The 18,400-nt window shown below is 47.2% G+C and overlaps 1 protein-coding gene across 5 annotated transcripts in view; it reads right to left on the reverse strand.

The window, feature by feature from the left end:
• Positions 1–18,400, reverse strand: part of LOC144604575 (receptor-type tyrosine-protein phosphatase T-like) — a 607,863-nt gene that overhangs the window by 43,602 nt on the left and 545,861 nt on the right. For all 5 annotated transcript variants that reach the window (XM_078419174.1, XM_078419171.1, XM_078419169.1 and 2 more), the window contains 3 exons: positions 13,455–13,542; positions 11,607–11,683; positions 9,843–9,879 (listed from right to left, as the gene is read on the reverse strand). In XM_078419174.1, the coding sequence (XP_078275300.1) occupies positions 9,843–9,879; positions 11,607–11,683; positions 13,455–13,542 (202 nt within the window). The remainder of the gene's footprint in view (positions 1–9,842; positions 9,880–11,606; positions 11,684–13,454; positions 13,543–18,400) is intronic.

Below are 18,400 nucleotides of genomic sequence, written 5' to 3' on the forward strand. Positions count from 1 at the left end.
GGGGTTACATTAGCTACCCTCCAGTCCTCAGGAACTACTCCAGAATCTAAAGAGTTTTGAAAAATTATCACTAATGCATCCACTATTTCTGAGGCTATTTCCTTAAGCACTCTGGGATGCAGCCTATCTGGCCCTGGGGATTTATCTGCCTTTAATCCATTTAATTTACCTAACACCACTTCCCGACTAACCTGGATTTCCCTCAGTTCCTCCATCTCATTAGTCCCCCGCTATTTCCGGCAGACGGTTTATGTCTTCCTTAGTGAAGACAGAACCAAAGTATTTGTTCAATTGGTCTGCCATCTCCTTGTTCCCTATGATCAATTCACCTGTTTCCGACTGCAAGGGACCTACATTTGCCTTAACTAATCTTTTTTACTTGACATATCTATAAAAGCTTTTGCAGTCTGTTTTTATGTTCCTTGCCAGTTTTCCCTCATAGTCTATTTTCTCTTTCCTAATTAAGCCCTTTATCCTCCTCTGCTGGACTCTGAATTTCTCCCATCTGGAATGAGCTGCCAGAGGAAGCAACAGAAGTGAATAAAATACATCTTTTAAAAGATATTTGAACAGATATCTGGATAGGAAGAATTTAAAGGGATATTGTCCCATTGCAAGCAAAGGGGACTAGCCCAGTATGGTAGACACAAAATGCTGGAGTAACTCAGCAGGGCAGGCAGCATCTCTGGAGAGAAGGAATGGGGTGACATTTCGGGTCGAGGCATTTATTCACCCATCCCTTCTCTCCAGAGATGCTGCCTGACCCGCTGAGTTACTCCAGCAGTTTGTATCTACCTTCAATTTAAACCAGCATCTGCAGTTCTTTCCCACAAAGCCCAGTCTGGTACCTTGGTTGGCATGGACAAGATGCGATGAAGGACCTGTTTCTGCGCTGTCCAGCTCTATAACTCTACTGTACCCATTTCACAAGAGAACGACACAGCCCTGCTATTTCTACCAACGACTGTGTTTGGATTTGTTTTATTTTCTCTGCTCTGAAATTCTGTTCAGCTCCGAGATTCCAATTCCCGTGGATAATATCTCGTTGGTGCATCCTCCAACAATCTGCCATTCACACTGTTTCTGGAGAACACTTGCCACCATCAATCTCAGAAACTGTGACAACAAATTGTCAATGTTCAATATGAATCTCTGGATCCACATAATCCCACCCTAGCCTCGGCATCTATGTGCCGATGGAAAGATGGCAGGACTGTAATACATCACCATCCTACAAGCTGTTTCAGACGGAACTTGTAGGAAGGAACTGCAGATGCAAGCTTAAACCAAAGATAGACACAAAATGCTGGAGTAACTCAGCGGGACAGGCAGCATCTCTGGAGAGAAGGAATGGGTGACGTTTTGGGCCGAGACCAGAAAGTCTGAAGAAGGATCTCGACCCGAAACGTCACCTGTCCCGCTGAGTTACTCCAGCATTTTGTGTCTACCTTAAGCTGATCCAGCCGAATTTAATTGATAGATTTTCCCTTTTAAACTTTTGTGACCTTTTTGTAATAAAGCTGATAAGAGGATAAAAATCAAAATTCTAAAAATCCTGAAATCTATTTTATAAAACCTTTTTGAGGTACAGGTGCCTAACGTCACATATAAAAGCACTTCCTCCAGGGATCCTACAACTTTAACCGTGTAATCAATCCTTCCTATTTTCTCCTCTCCACTCCAAATGATTGATCTACACTAGGTGGGACTAGTCAATGTCTTGATCGGTATGGGCACGTTGGGCCAAATGGCCTGTTTCCATGCTTTTTGACTTTATAGATAGACACAAAAAGCTGGAGTAACTCAGCAGGTCAGGCAGCATCTCTGGAGAAAAGGATCAGGTGATGTTTCCAGTCGAGACCCTTCTTCAGACCATGGATAAGAAGGGTATCCACCCGAAATGTCACCCATTCCTTCTCTCCAGAGATGCTGCCTGTCCCGCTGAGTTACTCCAGGAGTTTGTGTCTATCGACGGTTTAAACCATCGTCTATAGTTCCTTCCTACAAATAATCTCTGCAAGACCAATTTAACTAACTTTTCCTTTCTGTTCATTTGTTTACGCCTTTGTCTCCAAATATGAGCCTTTGATTCTTTAAAAATATTTTTCTTCCCCTTTTTATTTCCCTTCTCGTAATCCCTCCTGAACACTTCTCTCAATCATACCATTCTTTTCACCCCTTCAAGAGAGAGTTAGATTTGGCTCTTAGGGCTAACTGAATCAAGGGATCTGGGGAGAAAGCAGGAACGGGGTACTGATTGTGGATGATCAGCCATGATCATATTGAATGGCGGTGCTGGCTCGAAGGGCCGAATGGCCTCCTCCTGCACCTATTGTCTATGTTTCTATGTTAACTAATCAGCCCAATCAAATTGTTATCTAACTTTACTGTCATCGGCTCAGACTTAAATCCCTTTCAGGTAAACCTGCAACATTCCTCGTTACAATGCAATACAACTCTTCCCACCACGATATTTGCAATTCTTTCTCCCTGTGTGGAGCATGAGCTTGGCCATGCGTGTTTAAGGTAACCCCTGGTTGCTGTGAAGGTACAAGGTAGTGGTACCGACACCAAAGCAGCATTGCACATGGATTGTTGCTGCAGTTCTACAAACTATTAACAAACATTAGTTGACTACCTTCACTAAAACGCCTCTCCATAAATCGGAGTTTGTACGTTCTCCCCATGACCTGCGTGGGTTTTCTCCGGGTGCTCCGGTTTCCCCCCATACTCCAAAGGTTTGTAGGTTAATATTGGCTTCGGTAAAAATTGTAAATTGTCGGATAATGTTAGTGTGCGGGGATCACTGGTCGGCGCGGACTAGGTGGGCCGAAAAGGCCGGTTTCCACGCTGCATCTCTAAACTAAACTAAAGTAAATCAGATCAGAATATTTTAGTGCTATATACACCAGTGGACAATGGAATCCTTGCTCACAGAGTAAAGAGTAATGATAAATACAATAAATAACAACAAGAGCAATACAGCAGAGTGGTGCAAGATTGTCGTGCAAAATCCAAGTGGAGCAAAATATATTAAAGTACAGTAACTGACTAACGGGATGAAGGTAGAGTTAAGTGCAGGGGTTCGCGGCAGTACCTTCAGCAATGGGCTGTGAGGAGGAGATTGGTTCAGGAGTCGGGTGGCAGTGGGGAAGAAGCTGTTCTTAAGTCTGGACATCTGGGCGTTCCAGCTCCTGCATCTTCTCCCAGAGGGTAGAAGAGAGAAAAGGGAATGGCCAGGGTGGGAGCATCCTTGATGAAACGTCCAGCCTTCCTGACGCATCGCACCGTGAAGGTGGACTGGGTGGGAGGAGGTGCCGAGCCGGTGATGGACTGGGCTGTGGTCACCACTGTCTCAGGTTCAGGCGGCCAAGGGCAGAGCAGTGGCCAGACCGGGCTGAGATGCACCCGGCAGAATAGCTTGTGTCGCACATCTGCAGAAGCTCAAGAGAATCCTCATGGACATGCTGAATCTCCTCAGATTCCTGAGAAAGTAGACATGCCTGTTCTTGATCACCACATCCGTGTGAACGGACCGGGTGAGGTTGCTGGTGACACGGATGCTGAGGAAGGTGAAGCTGTTGACCATTAGGAGCGGCACGGTGGTGCAGCGGTAGAGTTGCTGCCTTACAGCACTTGCAGCGCCGGAGACCCGGGTTCGATCCCGACTACGGGTGCTGTCTGTACGGAGTTTGTACGTTCTCCCCGTGACCTGCGTGGGTTTTCTCCGAGATCTGCGTTTTTTTCCCACGCATCAAAGACGTGCAGGTTTGTAGGTTTGTAGCCCTCTGTAAATTGTCCTTAGGGTGCAGGGAGTGGACGAGAAAGTGGGATAACGTAGAACTAGTGTGAACTGGTGATGGATGATCGACGAGGAACTGAAGGGCCTGTTTCCGTGCTGTATCTTTCAAAGAAGCATTTCATGGTGTTGATGTTGGAGCTGCTGGGCGGCCAGCATTGACACAGGTCACGTTATTGTTATTGCACCTAAACCATGTTGCCCATGTAACCAACTCTGTGGTCTGGGCAATACCTGTGGTGTGTGAACAAATAGTTCTGGGATAGCGTTGAATGTGTCAATAAAGACTATCTTTAATCGGACTTTACTGGAGTTTATCGTGCACTAAACGTTATTCCATTTACCCTGTATCTGTACGCTGTGGATAGCTTGATTGTAATCAGGTATTGTCTGTCCGCTGACTGGTTAATTCGCAACAAAAGCTTGTCACTGTGAGAATCTAATCCAGTATTACATGTGTTGTTATTCAGACTGAAGGTAAAGAACTCGGATTATCAACTGTACCTTGGTACACGTGACAATAAGCAAGTCATAATTTCAGTGTTCCGTCTTGGTACATATGACAATAAAACGTGCTTGATAATAAACCAGACTAAACTAAAGTAAACGTTGTGGATGGGCCGTGAGAGGTAGAGCACTGGGTGAAGTACACGCAGTCTGGACTGCTCATCGCCGTCTATTGCCCAGACGTTCGGAGCAGTCTGATGGAATACTTTTTGTTCTGAAAGCATTAATAAATTGAGGGCCTGAAATAAACCGCCTGAGATTGGTGGGAGATTGCTGGGACCCATCAGGCAGTTGTCAGCATCCAGAAGATTGATGAAGATGCTGCAACAACTGTTATCTTTGGCCATCAGCTCGGCAGATTGAAAAACCTTCAGTCTGGTCAGTTGTGGATTTGCGAGCCACAAAACACGGAGACACAAATTCAAGGCAGAGGAGAAAACTGCTTAAAGAAAAGGAACACCATCTCCTTGTCGTGGAGATGGATTAAACCCGTGTCCCATTGGTGTTGAAATGCATTGGTCAGCGTGAGTGGGAGATCAGCAGGAGACTTGTACACAACCAAACGCCGACGTCAGCTGTTGTATTTGACAAGAGTTTGTGTGATTGTATTTTCAATGAAATGGTTGGGTTGGGGCACTCACTGTCCCTCTCGTGCACAAGCAGAGGAGGGCACAGGAAAACATGTTACCGCAATCTACATTGTCTGAAGAAGGGTCCTCACCTGGAATCAGAACATGGGGGGAGAGCAGGAGAGCAGTAAGGATGAGAGGGGGGGCAGTGAGTGAGGGGGGGGCAGTGAGAGAGGGGGGGAGTGTGAGAGAGGGGGGGGGGCAGTGAGAGAGGGGGGAGTGTGAGAGAGGGGGGGCAGTGAGAGAGGGGGGAGTGTGAGAGAGGGGGGGCAGTGAGAGAGGGGGGGGCAGTGAGAGAGGGGGGGAGTGTGAGAGAGGGGGCAGTGAGAGAGGGGGGGCAGTGAGAGAGGGGGGGAGTGTGAGAGAGGGGGGCAGTGAGAGAGGGGGGAGTGTGAGAGAGGGGGGGGCAGTGAGAGAGGGGGGAGTGTGAGAGAGGGGGGGGGGCAGTGAGAGAGGGGGGAGTGTGAGAGAGGGGGGCAGTGAGAGAGGGGGGAGTGTGAGAGAGGGGGGGGCAGTGAGAGAGGGGGGAGTGTGAGAGAGGGGGGCAGTGAGAGAGGGGGGGGCAGTGAGAGAGGGGGGAGTGTGAGAGAGGGGGGGCAGTGAGAGAGGGGGGAGTGTGAGAGAGGGGGGTGTGAGAGAGGGGGGGCAGTGAGAAAGGGGGGCAGTGAGAGAGGGGGGAGTGTGAGAGAGGGGGGAGCTGTGAGAGAGGGGGACAGTGAGAGGGGGGGAGCGTGAGAGGGGGAGCAGTGAGGGAGGGGGAGTGTGAGAGAGGGGGGACAGTGAGAGAGGGGGGTGCAGTGGGAGAGGGGGGACAGTGAGAGAGGGGGGACAGTGAGAGAGGGGGGGCAGTGAGAGAGGGGGGACAGTGAGAGAGGGGGGGTAGTGGGAGGGGGGAGCAGTGACAGAGGGGGGCAGTGAGAGAGGGGGGACAGTGGGAGAGGGGGGGCTGTGAGAGAGGAGGGGGTGTGAGAGAGGGGGACAGTGAGAGAGGGGGGATGCAGTGCGAGAGGGGTCTCACAGAACTCCGGTCCGGGAGAGGAGGAGAACGTCTTCAAAGTAAGCATACCTTGAGGAGATTTTGCAGTGGAGCGGCCAAAATGTAGAAACAAGGACCTGCAGTTGCTGGTTTACAAAGTGCTGGAGTAACTCAGCGGGTCAGGCTCCTGACCCGAAACGTCACCTATCCATGTCCTCCACAGATGCTGCCTGAGCCGCTGAGTTACTCCAGCACTCTGTGAAACGTCACCTATCCATGTCCTCCACAGATGCTGCCTGACCCGCTGAGTTACTCCAGCACTCTGTGTCTTCTTCTGCTCTTTTCACGATATTGAGCTGCCATCCACTTCAATATGATCACTCCTGTGACAAAGTGAGCCGCTGCAGACTTCCAAACAATGAATTCAAGCCACTACTATCCCTCGAGAGATTGGAAATAATTAAAGATTCTGATGAGTAACTTCATTAATTAACAATCTGCTCTGAAAGTTTTAAGTGACATATTCCTTGTTCCATCTGAGCGACCACAGGTTAGAGGATCCGTGATACTGAACAGCGAGCCTTCAATACCCTAGAGATGGGACCACTTGCATTTCCATATTGCCTGCCATGGTCTCCAGACATCTTAATGCATTTCACAGCCAATTAAATATTTGCTCAGGTGTAGTCACAGTTGAGATATACTGTACGCCAAATTACCTTCACACAGCAAAATCCAACTAATAACCAAATAATCTAGCTCAACAGTGTCGATAAGAGAGAAATATTCTGAAGAAGGGTTCCGACCTGAAACATCACCTATTCCTTTTCCCCAGAAATGATGCCTGACCTGCTGAGTTCCTCCAGCATTTGTTGTGTTTCACTCAAGGTTACAGTGCCTTGTGTCTGTGCAGATATCAGTCGTCAGTATAGCACAGATTTGGGGGCAGGTCTATTGCAGAATGGATGAACAAACCGGAACAAGGTCAGGAGAAGGCAGACTCTGTTTGCGTTCTCTCTCTCCACTTCCCTTCGTCCAAGCGCAAGTGTGAAGAAAAGGCAGTGGAGGCCAATTCTCTGAATGCATTCAAGAGAGAGCTAGACCGAGCTCTCAAGGATAGCGGAGTCAGCGGGTATGGGGAGAAGGCAGGAACGGGGTACTGATTGAGAAAGATCAGCCATGATCACATTGAATGGTGGTGCTGGCTCGAATGGGCCGAATGGCCTACTCCTGCACCTATTGTCTATTGTCTATTGTCTAAAAATGCGAGTTCAATTAAAATCCTTGCGAAAACCCCAGAGGTATTACCGATTATAAATCATTTAGCTGTTGAGAATCATACATTTTTAATGCTTATTCTCTATGGAGATGGTATTTATTCACAAAATGCTGGAGTAACTCAGCGGGCCAGGCAGCATCTCAGGAGAGAAGGAATGGGTGACGTTTTGGGTCGAGACCCTTGTTCAGACTGAAGAAGGGTCTCGACCCGAAATGTCACCCATTCCTTCTTTCCAGAGATGCTGCCTGACCCGCTGAGTTACTCCAGCATTTTGTGAATAAATACCTTCGATTTGTACCAGCATCTGCAGTTATTTTTTTACTCTATGGAGATGGAGTCCAAAATACATTTAGGGGAAATTGATGTGTCAGAAGGAACGGCAGAAGCTCGTTTATACCGAAGATAAGGCACAAAAGGCTGGAGTAACTCAGCGGGTCAGGCAGAATCTCTGGAGAAAAAAGAATAGGTGACGTTTCGGTTTGGGACCCTTCTTCAGGCTGAAGAAGTGGAGGGGAGGGAACTGGAGGTAAGAAAAGGCCAGAACAATTGATGGTGATTGATGGTGCTTTTTCGGTAGCCATGACAATTGAAAGCACATCTGATCTCTGGGTGAGGGTCGACACACTGGTGATATAAACCCTCCAAAACTGCTCTACTTGGCTTTCCCACTACATTCCACATTCCGTCAGACCTTTACAATTGACCAATATTTCCAGCAAAAGGCACAATCTAATGATTGTGACTTTGCCACAAGGTTTAGTTGGCAGGGAACATTCTCACGGTGATGGGCAGTGATTGAAGGCAGAGTCACAAGGACGGCACTGAGGCACGGTTTAAAGACGGGATTGGTTTTGACACTGGGCTCCCCAGCCCGTCACTCACACGCACAGCAGAGCGGGCCGGGCAGAGATGGGCTCATTAATCTCACTTACGCCACCACAATGTGACTGGCACGAAATGGAGGTGTGGGAAAAGGGGACTTTGACATTGCTGAACAACATTCTGAGTCCTTCGAAAGTAATTTTCAGTGAGTTGGCGGACAAATCTACCCGGCCCTTACAGCACTCCATCCATAAACTCTCTCCTGATTCACTCCTCCACCTCTTTGAGCATTCCTCTCTCCCTCTCTCCCTCTCTCTCTCTCTCTCCCTCTCTCCCCCCCCCAATGCAACCCCTGGAGATGCAACTCCTGCCTTGTCATCTCCGTCCTCTCCCACTGCCCCGCACGCAAACACTCCTTCCTCCAGAAGTAGCTAGTCAAGCAGTAGGTGGCACTGTAACAATAACCCTGTGTAAAGTAGAGTTACATCGACTTTATAAGTGTGGTAGAGCAGTAGACCATTGTTGGAAGGGAAAGGGACAAACGGGAGCCCATCTCATCTGTCTCTACCTATCACTCTCCAGGCTTTGTCCCACCCTTACCTCTCTTACAGTTTTCTCCCCCAGCCCCCTCCCCTCTCCTCTCCCCCCCCCCCCCCACCCCCACCACCCACCACTCCAACCAGTCCGAAGAAGGTTCGCGATCCAAAACGTCATCTATCCATTAAAAAAGACACAAAGTGCTAGAGTACCTCATCGTGATTCAGGAGTCAGGCAGCATCTCTGGAGAACAAGGATAGGTGATGTTTTAGGTCAGAGCCCTTCTTCTGACTGATTATTACCTATCCATGTTCTCCAGAGATGCTGCCTGACCCGCTGAGTTACTCCGGCACTCTGTGAAACGTCACCTATCCATGTTCTCCAGAGATGCTGCCTGACCCGCTGAGTTACTCCAGCACTCTGTGAAACGTCACCTATCCATGTTCTCCACAGATGCTGCCTGACCCGCTGAGTTACTCCAACATTTCCTGTGCGTTTATTATATGTAGTTGCCTGTGCTGAAAAATATACCATTCCTTTGGTCTTTCTGATCAAATAACCTTCCACAGTAAACGGTGGTGGACCTGTCTATTGGTAATTAAGTTTGCACATTTAGTGGAGCACTATTGCACCTGACATCAGAATACCTCCTTCCAAGAAACATTCTTCTGTTTTTTGCTACCAATGGCCAAAGTTTGTCGTCCGTAGCGAATATGGAAATCGTACAATAACTGCCACACTTCATCGAGGTGTAACCTCTTTTTCGTTGTCATTGAAATACAAGCATGTCTCAGAGCATCAGGTAGAAAGTCATCTTCCAAATCAGATGAGGTTAATTCCAGCAACCCAGGCTTGAGTCTCCTCGTGACGGCCTGATGAAATGGTGTTATGTGGCTCTCCCAGATAAGACAGTGCATTTACCAACCACAGTCACTGCACCAAAGATAGACACAAAGCGCTGGAGAACCTCAGCGGGACAGGCAGCATCTCTGAAATCTGAAGAAGGGTCTTGACCCGAAACGTCACCCATTCCTTCTCTCCAGAGAAGCTGCCTGTCCCGCTGAGTTACTCCAGCACTTTGTGTCTATCTTCGGTGTAAACCAGCATCTGCTGTTCCTTCCCAGATACTGCACCAATCTAATTCTTGAACAGAAACACTTAAATCTAACAGTAAGTCTCTCTATTTTGGAAGACAATTATTTTTGATTATGTGCAATTAGAAGGAAGTGTAACACGTTAAAATAAGCACACGGAATGTGCAGCATGTAAGGCTAAGTTTGTTTTAATGCTCACCTTGTGTTGCTATGTAGTGTCGGGGCCGATGGTAACCCTAAAAAAACAAAGAGAAAATCAAACACATAATAAGAGAATCAAGAATATTTCTCTCACAATATTCATCGTGAACAAGGTGTGATCATATGATCATGTCTGATCATCCAGAATCAGTACCCGGTTCCTGTTTTCTCTCCATATCCCTTGATTCTGTTAGAACAGTGCAGCACAAGAGCAGGCCTTTCAGCCCACAGTCTGTGCTGAACATGATGCCAAGCCCATCTCTCAGCTACCTGTGCATCGTCTTCATCCCTCCAATCCCTGCCATGTGCCGATCCAAAAGCTTCCTAAACGCCACTATTTATCTGCCTCCGCCACTACCCCTGGCAGCGTGTTACAGGCACCCACCAGCCTCTGTGTAAAAAAGAGTTGCCCCGCACATCTCCTTTAAACTTTCCTCCATTGTCATAGTGAGGCCCACCGCAAATTGGAGGAACAGCACCTGACATTTTGCTTGGGCAGCTTGCACCCCAGCGGCATGAACATTGACTTCTCTAACTTCAGATAGCTCCTCCGTCCCTCTTTCCCCTCTCCCTTCCCAGTTCTCCCACAGTCTTCCTGTCTCCTACTAGGTCCTTTCTTTGTCCTGCCCCCTCCCCTGACATCAGTCTGAAGAAGGGTCTCGACTCGAGACGTCACCCATTCCTTCTCTCCTGAGACGTTGCCTGACCTGCTGAGTTACTCCAGGTTTTTGTGATACCTTCGATTTGTACCAGCACCTGCAGTTATTTTCCTATTAAGCGTTGTCGCGATCACCTTCAAGCTGTGCCCTGTAGTATTATTCCATCCTGGGAAATGGTCCTGTGCACCCTCTCTAAGCCTCTCATAACTTTATATACTTCTGTCAGGTCTGCCGCAATCTCCAGCATTCCGGAGAAAACAATCCGATGTCCCTGTAGTTAAACCCCCTAATCCAGGTTTGCCCAACCTGCCCCTGGAGTTAATCCCCCTAATCCAGGCAATGTTCAGATAAGAATATAGATTACATTCTTCCACGACAATTGCAGTTGCTGAGAAGACTGTTTAGTCTTTTATTATATATGTGTGTATGTGTGCGTGTGTGTGTGCGTGTGCCTGTGTGTATGTGTGCGTGTGTGTATGCGTGTGCCTGTGTGCGTGTGCATGTGTATGGGAGTGTGTGTGCGTGTGCATGTGTATGCGGGCATGTGCGTGTGTGTATGTGTTTGTGCGTGTGTACGTGTATGTGTGTGTGCATGTGTGTGTCCGTGTGTCCCTGTTTGTGTGTGTGTGTGTGTTTGTGTGCGTGCGTGTGCATGTGGGTGTGTATATGTGTGTGCGTGTGCATGTGTGTTGTGTGTGTGTGTGTGTGTGTGTGTGTTAGGGGTTTTCACTGGGTACTATGTTTACATATCTGTTGTGCTGCTACAAGTAGGAATCACATGTTTCATTGTTCCGATTTGGGATATTCAGGACATTTGATGATGAAACACTCTTGCCTCTTGACTCCATTTCCATCCTCGATCTCCTTCCCCTGAGCCAATTGCAGCCCAAATAATGGTTGGCTGGATCACGTGATGAGGGGAAGGAATATTCAGAGGCAAAGAATGCTTGGCCCCATTTCTGGGAAGTTGTGGATCTCCTGTTGATCTGGGGAACTGGTTCAACTCTTCCCTGTTGACCTCACTTCTTGCCATGATTGCAGCAGACAAGGAATTCAGAGATGCTGCTTTATTTATCCTCAATAAATGATTGTCTGATACTCACGTCAATGTAATTGGCATTGATATAATCTGAATGAGGGTCGCCTTCCAGTAGCTGAAGTCGTACTCGAGAATGATCATCTGGGGAGGAGAGCAAATGTGGACAGTTAGCATGGGATAGTGACAGAGCCGTGCAGCCACACAACACCAAACTACTCATCCCTTCTCCAGATGTCAACTTCTCTACATCGGCGAGACCAAGCGCAGGCTCGGCGGTCGTTTCGCGAAACATCTCCGCTCAGTCCGCCTTAACCTACCTGATCTCCTGGTGGCTCAGCACTTTAACCCCCCTCTCATTCCCAGTCTGACATTTCTGTCCTGCACTGTTCTAAAATGTCCTCCATTGTCAGAGTGAGGCCCAGCGCAAATTGGAGGAACAGCACCTCATATTTTGCTTGGGCAGCTTACAGCCCAGCGGTACGAACATTGAATTCCCTAATTTCAGATAGTCCCTGCTTTCCCTCTCTCTCCATCCCCTCCCCCTTCCCAGCAAAGATATTAGAGGAACAAGATGGACTACTCCATTGAAATCGCCTATACAGAAGTGTGGTATGCAAAGGAGCCATTTTAGTAGGCAAAACCCGCCGTTCGCTCTGCCTCTCGCAGTATAATCAGTGTTTTGGGGGAACAGTATGTGTGATGATACCATTAAAATGCAGACTAGATTTCATCTATCAATTCACGGATTTTTGTTATTTTTCTTTAAAAATGTTTCTGCAAGTTTCTGCCGACCAAAATGGCCGCCGTGACCTACTACGGTTTTTAGGGTCGAGTGGTCTATCTTGCTCCTCTAGTATCTTTGCTTCCCAGTTCTCCCACCAGTCTGACTGTCTCCGACTACATTCGATCTGTGACGCGCCCACTCCCCTGACATCAGTCTACACGCTCTGCCATGCTCCCCTCCCCTGGGGGGTCTAGAACCAGGGGCCACACCTTCAGACACAGCTTCATGTCATCAGGGCATAAGTGATAGGAGTAGAATTAGGCCATTCGGCCCATCAAGTCTACTCCGCCGTTCAATCATGGCTGATCTATCTCTCCCTCCTGACCCCATTCTCCTGCCTTCTCCCCATAATGCTCCCGCCTGTACTAATCCAGAACGTCAGGAGCAAGTTCAAAACAGAATCCTTTAGACTTTAGCGATACAGTGCAGAAACAGGCCCTTTGGCCCGTTGGGTCGGCGCCGACCAGCCATTTCCCTGTACTAGCACTATCCTACACACTAGGGGCAATTTACAATTTACGGAAGCCAATTGATCTACAAACCTGCACGTCTTTGGAGTGCGGTAGGAAACCGGAGCACCCGGAGAAAACCCATGTGGTTACAGGGAGTACGTACAAACTCTGTCAGACAGCACCCGTGGTCAGGATCGAACCCGGGTCTCTGGTGCTATGAGGCAGTGACTCTACCGCTGTGCCACCGTGCCACCCTGTGACGTATGTTGACAGATGGTGGTGGAGATTCAGAGAGGTTTCCGCGCTTTATCTCTAATATCAAAAGTCTGATAAATCCATTCTCTTCACGACAGAGCTTTCTATCCTCCCCCGATTAAAATCAGTCTGAAGAAGGGTCCCATCCTGAAACGTCATCTGTCCCCTCCCTCCACAGATGCTGCCCGACCCGCTGAGTCCCGCCAGCACTTTGTTTATGACTGTACAGTTTATACAGTTTCTGTGATCTGGAGAGTGAGTAATCCATTTACAATCTGCCAGACCAACATTTGCCAAAGGTCTGTAAATCAAGCATTTTTCATTAAGATGTCTGATCCATACCGGGAAGCATTTATAAGGCAGATGAAGTACTAGACTGCATCTTTATGAAATGCATCAATCCAGAGCTGATTTTACTTACAAGCAATGATATTCCCATATCTGTTCTTCGAGCGGTTTTCCTCTTTCTTGGCAGTGTCCCAGGCAGCTGACTGTCCTTCTGGTAAACTCTGGGGGGGCAGGGAATGCGACTGTTTGAAAAATTGCTTTTAATAAATAACGCACAGATTGTGTTGAATACAGAATGTGCCAAACCTTTCAGGCCACTTTGACTGCATCAACATTTACACTTGAATCAGCAACGCACAAATGATATCACCTCCTGGAGTAAACACGAAGACAGACACAAAACGCCGAGGGAGTGCAGCGTAGGTTCACCAGGTTAATTCCCGGGATGGCGGGACTGACATATGGTGAATGAATGGGTCGACTGGGCTTATATTCACTGGAATTTAGAAGGATGAGAGGGGATCGTATAGAAACATATAAAAATCTTAAGAGATTAGACAGGCTAGATGCAGGAAAAATGTTCCCGATGTGGGGGGAGTCCAGAACCAGGAGCCACAGTTTAAGAATAAGGGGTCGGCCATTTAGGACTGAGATGAGGAAAACCTTTTCATCCAGAAAGTTGTGAATCTCTGGAATTCTCTGCCAGTGGAGAAGGCAGTGGAGGCCAATTCACTGGATGTTTTCAAGAGACAGTTAGATTTAGCTCTTAGGACTAAAGGAATCAAGGGATATGGGGAGAAAGCAGGAACGAGGTACTGATTTTGGATGATCAGCCATGATCATATTGAATGGCAGTGCTGGCTGGAAGGGCCGAATGGCCAACTCCTGCACCTATTTTCTATGTTTCTATGATCTCACCTCTGCAAATCCTAAACACGAAGATAGACACAAAATGCTGGAGTAACTCAGCGGGACAGGCAGCATCTCTGGAGAGAAGGAATGGGTAACATTTCGGGTCGAGACCCTTCTTCAGACTAGTCAGGGATAAGGCAAACGAGAGATATAGACGATGATGTAGAGAGATAAAGAACAATGAATAAAAGATATGCAAAAAAATAACGATGATAAAGGGAACAGGCCATTGTTGGCTGTTAGCTGGATGAGAATGAGAAGCTGGTGTGACTTGGGTGGGGGAGGGATGGGGAGAGACGGGCCATTCTTAGCTGTTTGTTGGGTGAAACACGTCACATACCCAAATGATTGTGGATTTGTTAAGAAAACACCAATTAAATTCTGCATGCTAACAAAGCTGGGAGCTGTGTATTCGGGATGAACACAATGAATACAATCTGGCATTTGACAGAAGATCACCAGTTGGGAATCATCGTGAGCTGCAGATAGTTTGCTAAATGATGAATAATAATATTTTACATAATTGGATTTTATACTTCCTTGTGAGAATTTGAATATGAGACTATAATCTTGAAATTAAGCCAACAGATATTAGCATATGAAGAAAACCACACGATCAGAAATGACTGTAAGACAATATGCAGTGAATGAAGAACACAGCATTGCAGAAACTGGAAATTAGAACAAAGGAAAATGGTATAAGGTCAGGTTTAGTATTGTCATGTGTGCCAAGATACAGTGAAAGGCTTTGTTTTGCATGCTGTATAATCAGGTCAAATAATACCATACATAAATACAATCGTCAAACTCAAGTGCAACAGGTGGAGCAAAGGGGAAGAGACAGAGTGCAGAACATAGTTCTCAGCATTGTAGCATCAGTTCCAGAGACAAAGTCCAATGCCTACAATGGGGTAGAGATGAATTGGACAGTAACCAGGCTTATGGAAGGACCGTTCAGAAGCCTGATAACAGAGGGGAAGAAGCTGTCCCTGAGTCTGGTGGTGCGCGCTTTCAAGCTTCTGCACCTACTGTTGGACGGGAGCGGGGAGAAGAAGGAATGACCGGGGTGGGACAAGTCTTTGATTATGTTGGCTGCATTTCTAAAGCAGTGTGAAGTGTAGATGGAGTCAATGGTGGGGAGTCTGGTCTGTGTGATGGACTAGGCTACATCTACAACTCTCTGCAATTTCTTGTGGTCTTGGGCAGAGCTGTACCCAAACCAAGTTGAGATGCAACCCGACAGGATGTTCATAAGGTCATAAGTGATAGGAGCAGAATTAGGCCATTCAGTCCATTAAGTCTACTCCGCCATTCAATTATGGCTGATCCTAACTCCACTCTTCTGCCTTCTCCATGTGACCCCAATTCTATACTGCTATCATTGAGTCCGTCCTCACCTTCTCCATCATGGTCTGGTTTGGCTCAGCCACCAAGCACAATATCCGGAGGCTGCAACGGATCGTTCGCACAGCTGGGAAGGTTGTTGGCTGCAACCTTCCCCCCATTGGCGAACTGTACACTGCAAGGGCCAGGAAGCGAGCGGGCAAGATCATCTCTGACCCCTCTCACCCTGGCCACAAACTCTTTGAAGCACTTCCCTCTGGAAGGCGACTCCGGACTGTCAAAGCAGCCACAGCCAGACATAAAAACAGCTTTTTCCCACAAGTGATAGTTCTACTCAATAACCAGTCTGTAGTCCCTTTTTTGCTCTGGTTTATTTTCACCCACATGTTTAGACCGTAATGGTGTATCCTTATTGTTTTAATGTGTTTATGCTTTATTCTTAATTGTTAACTGTATGTTTGTGTTGTCTTTTGTGAGCGGAGCACCAAGGCACATTCCTTGTATATGCACATACTTGGCCAATAAAGTTATTCATTCATTCATTCATTCATTCATACCCATACGAATCATAATCTATCTATCTCTGCCAAGAATCTATCTATCTCTGCCCTGAAGAAGGGTCTGAAGAAGGAATGGGTGACGTTTCGGGTTGAGACTGAAGAAGGGTCTCGACCCGAAACGTCACCCATTCCCTCTCTCCTAGATGCTGCCTGACCTGCTGAGTTACTCCAGCATTTTGTGATACCATCGATTTGTACCAGCATCTGCAGTTATTTTCCTACATATCTCTTCTCTATGTTATCTGCTGCCAACTGTAAATGCATGCAAAGCTCAGCAGAGGAGGCTGTGGAGAAAGAAAGTAAATCAACGCCCTTAGTTTATACAAAAAGCTGGAGTAACTCAGCGGGACAGGCAGCATCTCTGGAGAGAAGGAATGGGTGACGTTTTGGGTCGAGACTCTTCTTCAGTCACCCATTGCTTCTCTCCAGAGATGCTGCATGTCCCTCTGAATTACTCTAATTTTTTGTTCCTATCTTTGGTTTAAACCAGCATCTGCAGATCCTTCTTACACATTACGCCCTTAGTTTATACCCTGACGAGAGGAGATTTAGGTTGATGAGTTTGCCCGTGGATGGCAGCTGCCGGTACACATTTCTACAAAGCCGGGCGTCCATTGACATTTCAGGATCTCGTTCCATGTCTGTAACATCGTAAAGTTACACATTTTACAGCATTACCACTGCTGATTAACTTTTGTGTTCAGGAGCTTTGGCAGAATGAGAGATCCATTTGCAAACTTTAGTGGTTAATGGCCCTCAGGATTAGCATTCAAAGAGGCTTCTCATTTTGGCAAGTAATGTGTTTTAAGTAGCTTTGCTTTGTTAAAATCAGAGCCACAGCCATTTTGGAGAGCAGATGATGCGTTTGAGGTGGGAATGGATTGAACGGTGAGGTTCTGCATTGCTTTGCATTCGAGAAGACGGGTGGCACGGTGGCGCAGCGGTAGAGTTGCTGCCTTATAGCGCCAGAGACCCGAGTTCGATCCTGACTATGGGTGCTGTAGGATATATGATATATATATATATGTATTTGTGAGTATGTGTATCTACACACACTGAACGTTTTGCTCTCTCTCGTTTATGACATTATTTTCAGTGCACTATGTTTACACATTCCTTGGTGCTGCTGCAAGTATCTAATTTTTCTATGTGGGACATATGACAATTTACATTTATACCAAACCAATTAACCTGCAAACCTGTACGTCTGTGGAGTGTGGGAGGAAACTGAAGATCTCGGAGAAAACCCACGCAAGTCACGGAGAGATTGTACAACCTCCATTCAAACAGCATCTGTAGTCAGGATGGAGCCCGGGTCACTTGCGCTGTAAAACAGTAGCTCTACCGCTGCACCACCAATTGGAAACTTCTAGCGAAATTTGGAAACTTTGAGCTTTAGACGTAGAGCTTTTCTTCCATCGCGAGCCACCCCCTACCATCCCTACTGTCAGTCTGAAGAAGGGTTCCGACCCAAAATATCACCCATTCCTTTTTCTCCAGACATGCTGCCTGACCCGCTGCGTTACTCCAGCATATTGTGTCTAACTTCACTCGCCAATATGAACATAGAACTGTACAGCACAGGCCCAGGCCCTTCAGCCCACAATGCCTGTGCTGGACATGATGCCAGGATAAAGGAATGATCCATATCCCTCCATTCCCTCCACACCCATCTAAAAGACTCTTACATGCCATGGCAAGATACTAAGGAGATTAGTAGATACATTTTACAAATCTGTAGGGACCGTGTTCAAAATGAGAATGGCTGGAAAATGGGTCTTAGTTTAGTTTAGAGATACAGGGCGGAAACAGGCCCTTCAGCCCACCAAGTCCACGAGGACCATCGATCCCCGCACACTAACACTATCCTACACCCACTAAGGACAATTTACATATACGCCAAGCCAATTAACCTAAGTACTTGTACGAATTTAGAAGGATGAGAGGGGATCTTATCGAAACATATAAGATTATTAAGGGGTTGGACACGTTAGAGGCAGGAAACATGTTCCCAATGTTGGGGGAGTCCAGAACCAGGGGCCACAGTTTAAGAATAAGGGGTAGGCCATTTAGAACGGAGATGAGGAAAAACTTTTTCAGTCAGAGAGTTGTGAAACTGTGGAATTCTCTGTCTCAGAAGGCAGTGGAGGCCAATTCTCTGAATGCATTCAGGAGAGAGCTAGATAGAGCTCTTAATGATAGTGGAGTCAGGGGGTATGGGGAGAAGGCAGGAACGGGGTACTGATTGAGAATGATCAGCCAT

Source organism: Rhinoraja longicauda, chromosome 22, assembly GCF_053455715.1.
Source record: "Rhinoraja longicauda isolate Sanriku21f chromosome 22, sRhiLon1.1, whole genome shotgun sequence".
In the NCBI taxonomy this organism is placed as follows: domain Eukaryota; kingdom Metazoa; phylum Chordata; class Chondrichthyes; order Rajiformes; family Arhynchobatidae; genus Rhinoraja; species Rhinoraja longicauda.